Below are 9,862 nucleotides of genomic sequence, written 5' to 3' on the forward strand. Positions count from 1 at the left end.
ATGTCAAGGTGTTGTGCGTGTAAATAGACACTGCACATTGTAATGCACATGACAGTGGCTTTGGAAATGTGGAAAAAGTATGTTCTTTAAACTGCACTTGCCTACAGTTCCTGTACAGGCGTGCCAAGAGCTTTGTTCACATTGTGCAAAGCTCTAGTTGCAGCCAAGCAGCAGAGGGTTTCCACTTTGCCACCCTTGGGATCATATCGCTGCTGTATGCAGATGACATGGTTCTTCTGGGCTCATCAGGTGATAACCTTCAGTGTGCATTAAGGCAGTTTGCAGCAGACTGTAAAGTGACTGGGACCAGAATAAGCACCAATCTGAGACCATAGTTGTCAGCTGGAAAAGGGTGGAGTGCTCACTCTGGGTCAGGGGAGAATGGAGCAGGAGATGGATGGATGGATTGGTACCAGTGATACTGACGCTGTGCTGATCTGTTAGGGACTGGAGAGCCCAGGATCTCACGATGGGCTTGGGAACATCTTGGTGTCCTGGGCAGAGACATGCGAACAGTAATGAAAGTTTCTCTGGAATGTCTTAAAGGGAATTTTCAAATTGCAAACAAACTTTCTCTTTGAATTGCAGATGAGCTGATTAGATTTCAGTGTCCAAAGTTCAGGATCAGTTTAACCTGTTACAAGATGTTTTTAGCCTTGACTCAAGAGTTTATGTGCTCCTGGTGTTTTATGCAAAAAGATGAGCAGTTAATTAATTTACTGCAGAAACACTGATCGTTTTTCAGCCATAACTCAGCAGCAGGTAAGGTTTATGTAAACTGCAGCTGGACTCCAAACACTGAACGACCTCCTTGATGTGAGGCCACTCTTCGCTGCTGATCTACTTTAGTACTGACAACAAGATCAAAGTGTCACACCGCTCTGATATCAAATAAGACTTTATTTCAACGTTTAGGTGAAAAAAAAACAGTTATTCATTCTATAAAGGATTCCACTGGGAACATTACTCATGATCCACAACAAATAAATAAATCTCCCAAACAATAAATTCTCAGCACCAGAAGGTTTTCCAGTACACTTCTACAAAGACTTATGGCCTAAGGTAGCGCCTACTTTTTCTTTTTCTTTTTTAGAATGGTCACTCAAATTCAGAACCATCAGGCTCTGTCTCCAAACATGAACTCTGCCATCATTGTCTACTTCATAAAACAGGCAAGGATCCTGTGTAACCATCCAGCTACCGCCCAGCTTCACTCATAAATCTAGACCTTAAAATACTTTGCAAACTCCTTGTCACCACATTCATAATGCATTCTGACCAAACAGGTTTTTATTTGGCTCTGCTGCCTGTAATGCGCAGCCAGGCTGCTGGGTGCGGCTGCTCGCTTACATTATTATTACAAAAAGCTGAATGAGCAGTTTAATTCTCATAGATAATTTTCTAATAAATTTCTACAAGATGCTTTTGTACAGCTAAAGAACATTAAAAAGGTACTTTTTAAAAGCTGTTCCTGCACTCTGCCCCCGACTTATGAAATCAGACCTACACACTTGTATAATGAAGGTCTCTGTAGGTCAAGGCTGCTGATTTGAATCCTTGATTTGAAGAAAATGTGGTATGTGGTGCCGCTGAGCTCACAGGATGCCTCGAAGGAATTCCGCTTTCAACAAAAGGATATTGCAGCTCACCAGCTGCATGGAAAACATCACGATGTCTACTTTTTCTGCCTTGTACTGGGAGTGTTCACTTTGCACCCAAAAGGTCGTAAAAATGAACTTTTTTTTTTTTTTTATCCTGAAGAAATGGAGCCATCTACATCCCGGCCCACACGCTTTATTCTGCTCCGGCTTTGTTAATGCGATAATTTTTTCAGTTTTTCTGAATCTAAAATGTTGACAGTTTGTTGTTCAGTAACAGCGACAAAGCCGGGCTGAAATGGGGCAGCTGTGTTAAATAAAGCCAGCCATGAACGAGCTAAGTGATATCAGATGTTTGCAAGGACAAAAGACGACTAAGAGAAGGGGGAAGAGGGGAGGAAAAAGGAGGCAGTGAAGGAAAGCAGAGTGAGAAAGAGACAGGAGTAAAAGATAAGCGATAAAGAGATTAAAGGATAAAACCGGAGATGGAGAACGTGATACACGAGGGAAGTTTCAAGACAAAATAGAAAAGAGGGTTATGTCAGAGAGGTGTGAGGGAGGAGGCTCAGCAGGGAGAGGTCGGGGAGCTGGCAGGCCGGGTAGGTTGGCATGGAGCAGGTTTAAGTCGATGGAAACCGTTGCTGAGCTCCAACCAGAGCTGGTGACATCATCCCTTCCTCATTTATATTCTTCCCGTCTCTCCTTCCTTGCCTCAGTCTCCCCGAAGGGAGCAAGGTACAGACAAAAATGCATACGTAGCTCTCGCGGGAATCCAACTTTTACCTCAGTCATTTTAAGTAAGTTTATGGCTGCTCCGTTACAACTCTGTGAAAGCGATGTAACAGATGGATCTGTCAGGACTGCTTAGTCCATTTTTTTTTTAACCGTCTTGGATTCAGTTCTCTGCTCTCTATTTGTCAGATCCTAAAAACATGTAACATTTGTCCTCCTTTGAGTGTTTTACCACACATATGACAGTAATTCATGAGTTTAGGTCGGGTTGAGCACAATTCATGTTAATGCTGTATTAGTGGTGTGAATGGAATGTAACATAATCCAAAGTCAGTTGCAAATCCTCAAGAATAAATCTAATGACTCTTCTGGGAATTTGAGTCTAGAGTTTTCTGCCAGGATCTATTGCTTTTCAGCAATTGCAGTATAACAGTGTTTTATCAGGCAGAAGTATGACCTATTAAGATATATGTTACTGACTGTTTACTTTTTGTGTGTGTTTCCAGGCGATGTTAAACGCAGCTCCCTCCTTCTTAAATGTCTTCTACCGTCTAGTGGCTTCTATTGTGCAGGAAGGTCGGCAAAGAGGAGACGGTGACGCAGGTAACATTAACATCGTTCACTAATGTGGCCAAACCAGCTCAGTCAGGCTGTTAGGACTGCACAGTGTAAAGTTGTAGGTGAAAGACATAACAGGAAACGTTATCATGTCTTCAAGGCCCAGAAAAACAGTCTGCTTTACTCTGATGAAGGGGCTGTACTAGCGTTCACTGTTCACTACAGATGTGGCTTGTGTTTTGTTACCGTCCTCCCAACGACAAATAACACTGCAGATTACTGAAGAACAATAAATTGCGTTGCGTAATCTGGAGCTGACACAAACTTTGTGCTATGCCCACACATGTTTCAACACTTCTGGCAGTAGCCTCCCAGAAGTAGAGAAGGTTACAGGCTCATTTTCTCATTTTAAATCCACTGTAAATTTAAGACCTCTGTTTGCAGTAACCTCCTACTTAGTCACCATAGGAACTATTCTCTGTACCAATAAGAGTGCTGCATGAGCACTCTGGGGTTTAGCTTTAAATTTTCAGCTGTCTTAATGCTGCAATCACACCATGATGATATTGTCCTCAGGCTCTTGTATCTGTAGAAATAAACATGTATGATTGATTAATGCTTCATTGTGTAATTAAAGAAATGGAAAAAAGGCTGAAGCGCAGACTGTATATAAGAACTGGACATTTCTAGGGATGTACCTATCCAGCTTCTTTCAGTGTGATACAACAATATACTAATCAGAGATTTTAAGGGGACACCTGATCAGTTAGATAACATAAACTATTGTGAATCCATTTCCCTGCATTGGTGGCAGACAACTCTCCAAAAAAGGCTTTAGTGTGCGCACAGGTTGATGATCAAGTGTTTCCCTTAATGATTTTAGCTGTGTGAATGAAGCTGAACAGAATAACAGAATAGAAAAGCACATAGATTGGCTTGTTGTCACCTTGTTTTCAAGTTTAAGGTGCGGGTACGCCACCGGATTGGCCGCCTTGTGTGGTGCGCAACATCATCGCACAGTCACTTCTATTTACGCCGCTGTTAGCTCACAGGAAGTCGCTGCAACATCCTCTGTATAATTTGTCACTCTCTGGGCTTCTGCACTGTTACGCTCGTGTCTTCAACCATAATATGACAAGTTGCAAAAATTGAGAGGCGCACGACCGGCCACCAAAACGACGGGCCACGTCAGCAAAATTTGACGACATTTTCGGCGTGCTCTCAAATGTCTCTTTGGCTTTTTTGTTCATTAAACATTTTCATTATGAGATTATTGAGTTTTATAAGTGCAACGTGGTGCTCATTTTGCAAATTATGGCCCCAGTTAGAGTCAAAATGGAGGATAAAGTGCGGTATCATCAAATCTGCTTTCAAGACACTAAGAAGGCAATGCTCTTAAAAGATCACCTAGAAGCTAAAACAGCTCAATTTGCTTGTGACACGAGGCATTACTAATGTCCATCTTTTATATACAGTTCATGGATTTGCAGCTTTGTATCTCCAGCTTTCATTGAAAACATCCGGCCGGTCGATGCAGTGTTACGCTCCAGTTTATTATTGATCATTAGTTTGGTTTGGGTAACATAAAATAAGAATCTTGTAAAGTAAAGAATATCTTTACATTCCACATATGAACATCTGAATAACATGAACACCTTTCTCTGTTTTCTGAAGGTCCAGACAGTGATGTGTATTTCCAGTGCTCCAGGCTGGTAGAGAGGATGTACTCTCACATTGCTGCAGCCGCTCAGAGCTTCACCGCGCTCTCAGCCTTCATGGTGGCTCAGTACGTCACAGAGCTGCAGAAGGTACACACACACACACACACACACACACACACACGGTATGAATGTTCTCTGTGTCCTGATTTACTAATATTTGTACTGGAAACATATTCTTTCTGATGGTTTTTACAATTTGGTGACAGAGCAATGAAATGCCAGACACACACACACGCACACACACACATTCACACACACACACACACACACACACAGACTCATAGTATTATAGAAAGCCAAGACAGTTCCTCATCTGAACCCATCTGTCATCCCCTGTGATTTTCTACAGCTGTGAGTGACACACACACAGACATTGATGTATGGAAGAGGCAGCAGGATCTCAGATGATCCTTTGATCCAGCCCAGTTTGTCTGGTAGCCGTTGAGCTGAGCGATGGAGGCGCTGACGCTCAGAAGCAGTGATTTCCATTGGCCAAACTGTAGATGTTCACAAATCTCAGTGAACAGGTCCAGGATTACTGTAACTCTGAGTGCTGGAGTGAAGCTCCCTCAGTACAGTGAGTCACGTCTGGCTCCTGAGAGCGGCTGCTCTCAGCTGCCAGACTGTATTTAACATGACGCCAGCCTGACTCAGCAGTTTCCAGTCGAGTCGCATACTGGGAAAAAGAAAATGAGCAAACCGGCGGGCAGACAGACAGACAGAAATAGCGTGGAAGTCATATTTGGGATTCTTTGTACTCCGTAAATCATCTAATAAACCTAAAATTGGACTTATGGGAATAGTTTAAAGACTCTGTGCTCTTTGTAATTTAGCTGCCTCTGTGTCAGAGCTTCTCCTCGTGGCTCTTAGAAGCAAACCTCCTGTGGAGCAGCAAAGCAACATTTTATCAACAGTTTATTAAATTAAATCACCAAACATGGAGTTTTTATGAGTGGGAAAGCTATGATTTCATATCACCCTGTAAATATGCTTTTTAATACTGTAACGTTAAGGCATTTTAATACGGGAATCTATGGGGATTGACTCGCTTTTGCAGAAAGCCTCAAGTGACACCTGGAGGAACTGCAGTTTTGTTTCCCCTCAGTTAGGACCAGTGAAGATCGAGACAGTATTTGCACAAATGTGCAATCCACTGTGAGACTACTCGTCGGTGTGCAAAGTGCTGAATTGTAGATCTGAGCAAAGCTCCAAACCTCACGTGATGAGCAAAAGGGCGATTCAAACTTATCAGTGACAGGGTAGACTGATCTAGGTTTAGACAGATATTTGCATGCGTATGAATGCGTAAAATCTGGTCACAAGGAGCATGATTTTGGTGATTTTCTGCTTTGTGGTTTCTGTTTGTTTGCCCTTCTTCCATGTAGTTACATGATGAGCAGGATTTGGTTGCCAGTAAACAGTACTGTGCTGAGGCCAAAAGAGGCCGTTTGTTTGCCAAAATGCAATCTCAAAACCATCGGTTGTTTTGTGCAGTTGTCGCTCTGCATGTAGTCGTTAACACTTTTGTCTTATGCATGAAGGATCCCCGGTTTGAGGCTGGGAGCACACACGCACACCTAGCCATCAGCTGGACTCTGTCAGGAAGTAAAATAAAACATATAAACGAGAAGCCGAAAATACCAAAAAAAATTTAGTATCTTGAAACAAGGACCAGAAAACAGAACAGGAAATCTTATCCTATCATCACCTGAACACATGTTGGGGGTTTTCTGTTACTCTTGTTGGACCATAAAAAATTGAATATAATTTTATTATTTTCGAGCAAAAACAAGTAGTGCTTTATAAGTAAACCCTGAATGTAAATATAAAAAGCGGAAATAGACGAGCGCTTTACATAGCTTTGGTTATCATGTTCATTTTCTGCCTCTTCTGTCTCAGTTTCGTATTTTTCTGCACACAAAGCAGTTACTATGTGCTGCTGACTGCTTTGTTTGCAGAAATCCCCATGGTGGGTTGTTTCCTTCATGTGTGAAGCCTATCATTATGTGACTCAGGTTTTATCTAATCGTTAAACAGGTACAGTCAGCAGCACAGAGCAGCCATCACCTCCTCGCTCATTGTCAGAGGTCTGTAGACTGCGGTCACCGCTGATAGCATCAGGTCATGGTGTGTTACACCTGTGCGTCTGTGGCGGTGTAGTGTAACGGAGATGAATAACCAGACGATATTGAATATCCACTTGGCTCGTTGTGCAGGGTCCACTGAGCACAATCATTGTTGTTTGACTATTTTACGTGTTATTAGAGTAAGACAGCTCCACCCGTCGTTGGCTGAACACGTTGCTCTGCTTCTGTCACTCAGGTGCAGATGAAGCGTGTAAGACCTTCCTATTTTCAGAAAACTCAAAGATCCTCTGCAGCAGTGTGACGCCACGTATACTTGATCCCCCAGGCAAAACCCTGTACTGAATTTCATATGTAAACTACAGCGTGGGATTAAAAATACAACTTTACATTTTTAGCGCATTTTGGAGCAACAGTGACGCAAACTGCTGATTATTACTATAAAATCTGCTGTCATGAGGTGTCAAACTGCAAATTAATGTAGATCATGTTGATTTTTTTAAGTTGTGATGTTTATCGATCCTATTTGAGAAACTCTTTTTGGGATGCACCTGGAAGTTTGAATCTAGGTTTGTGGACCGTTGCTATGGACTGCTCTGTATTTAGATATTTTCTGGGTTTCTGGGGAATTAATTGATCTTCATTGTTGAATTTTTGTAGTCCTACTCTGAGCATTTGCAGTAATATAGTTTTTGGCAGTATAAATGATTATATCTGTCCTTTGATGTCTCTCTAATTGAAACTTATGGCTGAACTAACGACTTAAATGTGTATTTAACTGTTTCGGCGCATAATTTCCGGTTTGAAATGTTGACATCGGGTTGATGGATATTGCAGCATACGGTATCATATTTCTATGCAAATTTGACCTTGTTAAGTGCAAAACAGAGAGGAAGAGATGTGTGTACACAGGATCATCATTTCGCTGGAACACAGATGTGATTTATGAAATGAGCAAATGATGTCTGACCTCAGATTCATATAAATTCTTCTTGTATCTCTTATTGTCTCTGCTGTCTCGTCCTCTTTCATAAATAACCTCTCCAGGTTACTCTGCGACCAGACGTGAAGCTGCATCTTACTGAGGGCATCTATCTGATACTGGACCTGTGCAAGGAGCAGGATATCAAGTTTCTGAGGGCAGGACTGCCGATGGGAGTCAGGGAGGTCTTCAACGAGCTGTACGGCAGCTACACCCACTATCACAAAGCACAGAGGCAAGGAGAGGAAAAGTACACTGTTTAACTGCCCAAATCGCCTTTGGTTTCAGTTTAGGTTTCAGTTTAATTACACAAAAGTAGATTTTCTGCTTATGTTTGATTATTTTTAAGTAGAAAATCAGTTTTGAATACCATATGATGTCACTGTTGATGTTCTTGCTCCTCGGAGTTTATTGTAAAATTAAGACGGTGGATTTTGTACCTAAGACAATAAATATATGATTTCTGCAATTTTGTTAAATGTTGTGAGAAGTCCTGTCTTCAAAACCAAGACAAAATACACTCACTGTCCACTTTATTAGATACACCTCCACTAATCTAATCAAGCGATCACATGACAGCAGTTCAATACATTTAGGCATGTAGACATGGTCAAGACGAGCTGCTGAAGCTCAAGCCCAACATCAGAATGGGGAAGAAAACTGATTTAAGTGATTTTGAATGTGGCACGGTTGTTGGTCTGAGTATTTCAGAAGCTGCTGATCTACTGGGATCTTCCCACACTGCTTTCTCCAGAGAAACGGAGAAAGAGAAAATGTCCAGTTAGCAGCAGATCTCTCGATGAAAATGCTTTGATGTCAGGAGTGACAGAAGAATGGCTAGAATGCTTGAATTAATAACCACTTAATACAATCCAGAAGAACATCTCTGAACCACACTCCAGCAACGCTTGTCAAACCTTAAAACCTGGACGGGCTACAGCAGCAGCAGAACACACTGGGCGCCACTCCTGCCATCTAAAAAGAAGGAAACTAAGCCTACAGTTCACTCACGCTCACAAAACTTGGACTTAAATTGACCTTCGTGACCTTTAATTCACTCGATGAAGTTAAATTGGATTAAAATGCAATTTATGCAAGACAGTGTGTGTGAAGTTTATCTGTGTAAAGATGTTTTCCCCCTACACACCTGTCCTTCATTTAGGTGTGAAGAGATATTAAACCTGTTAAAAATAGAAGTTTGGAGAAAGGTTGCCTGGTTTCATATAAGTCTGGATTTCTGGTGCAACATTTGGCAGAAAGCTGGCATAAACAGCATGAATCCATCCTGCCTTGTATCGGTGGATCAGTCTGATGGTGGTGTAATGGTGTAGGGATATTTTCTTGCCGCACTTTGATCCCCTTAATACCAACTGAGCATCATTTACTTATTATATCCAGTATTATCCATCTCCTTATGGAGTTCAGCCACTGAACAGAGACCTGCCATCTACAGAGGTTTTCTGATGACTGAGGTGGTTGGATGCATCAGTAGCAGTGATGTGACAGAGTACCGAGCTTTGGTGGACTCCTTTGTCATGTGGTGCAACAAAAACCAAGAAAATAATTGCAGACTTTAAGTAGACCAGAAATCCAGAGGGTCAAGGTGGACGTAGCGGAGGACTATAAATACCTCGGAGTTCACAATGACAAAAAACTGGACTGGGCTTAAAACCACCACTGCACTCTACAGGAAGGGCCAGAGCCGTCTCTATTTTCTGAGGTGGCGGAGGTCATTTAACATGCTCAGGATTGTCTACAAGTCATGGTCAGTCCCATTTTCTATACGGTTGTATGCTGCGGCAGAAGGTTGAGGGTGGCGAATGCCAACAGACTCAATAAACTGATCTGCAGGGCCTGTAGCATTGTGGGGGTGGAGCTGGTGGTATTAGAGTGTTGGATGTTTTTCAAGATAAAGACAATGCTGAATAATACTTCCCACCCACTCCACGAAGTGCTGACCAGTCACAGGAACACATTCAGTGATAGACTGACATTACACCCTCCAAAAAACTCCTCAGGAATCCTTCCAGTAGCTTGTTGAATTTTAATATATATGATAATGTATCTGACAGTTGAATTTAGAAGACATGTTCTTGCACAATAGTTCACATCCATTGATGATCAGATAGTTTAAATTGTCCAGTTTTATAAATATCTCTGAAATTTCATGGGAATGTGAAGCCGTCT

General features: G+C 41.9%; 1 protein-coding gene across 2 annotated transcripts in view; it reads left to right on the forward strand.

Annotated features, from left to right (window-relative positions):
* The window catches only part of urb2 (URB2 ribosome biogenesis homolog), a 19,963-nt gene extending 11,809 nt beyond the window's left edge, over positions 1-8,154 (forward strand). Inside the window, exons 10-12 of one of the 2 annotated variants that reach the window (XM_005733281.2) lie at positions 2,837-2,933; positions 4,563-4,696; positions 7,741-8,154. In XM_005733281.2, the coding sequence (XP_005733338.1) occupies positions 2,837-2,933; positions 4,563-4,696; positions 7,741-7,938 (429 nt within the window). In that variant the 3' untranslated portion in view covers positions 7,939-8,154. Of the gene's footprint in view, positions 1-2,836; positions 2,934-4,562; positions 4,697-4,958; positions 6,240-7,740 lie in introns of those variants that run through there. The other variant, XM_005733282.2, reaches the window with a different exon arrangement.
* The last annotated feature ends 1,708 nt before the right edge of the window (positions 8,155-9,862 follow it).

Source organism: Pundamilia nyererei, unplaced genomic scaffold, assembly GCF_000239375.1.
Source record: "Pundamilia nyererei isolate P.nyererei 1_Seehausen unplaced genomic scaffold, PunNye1.0 scaffold00051, whole genome shotgun sequence".
NCBI classification, from domain to species: Eukaryota; Metazoa; Chordata; class Actinopteri; order Cichliformes; family Cichlidae; genus Pundamilia; species Pundamilia nyererei.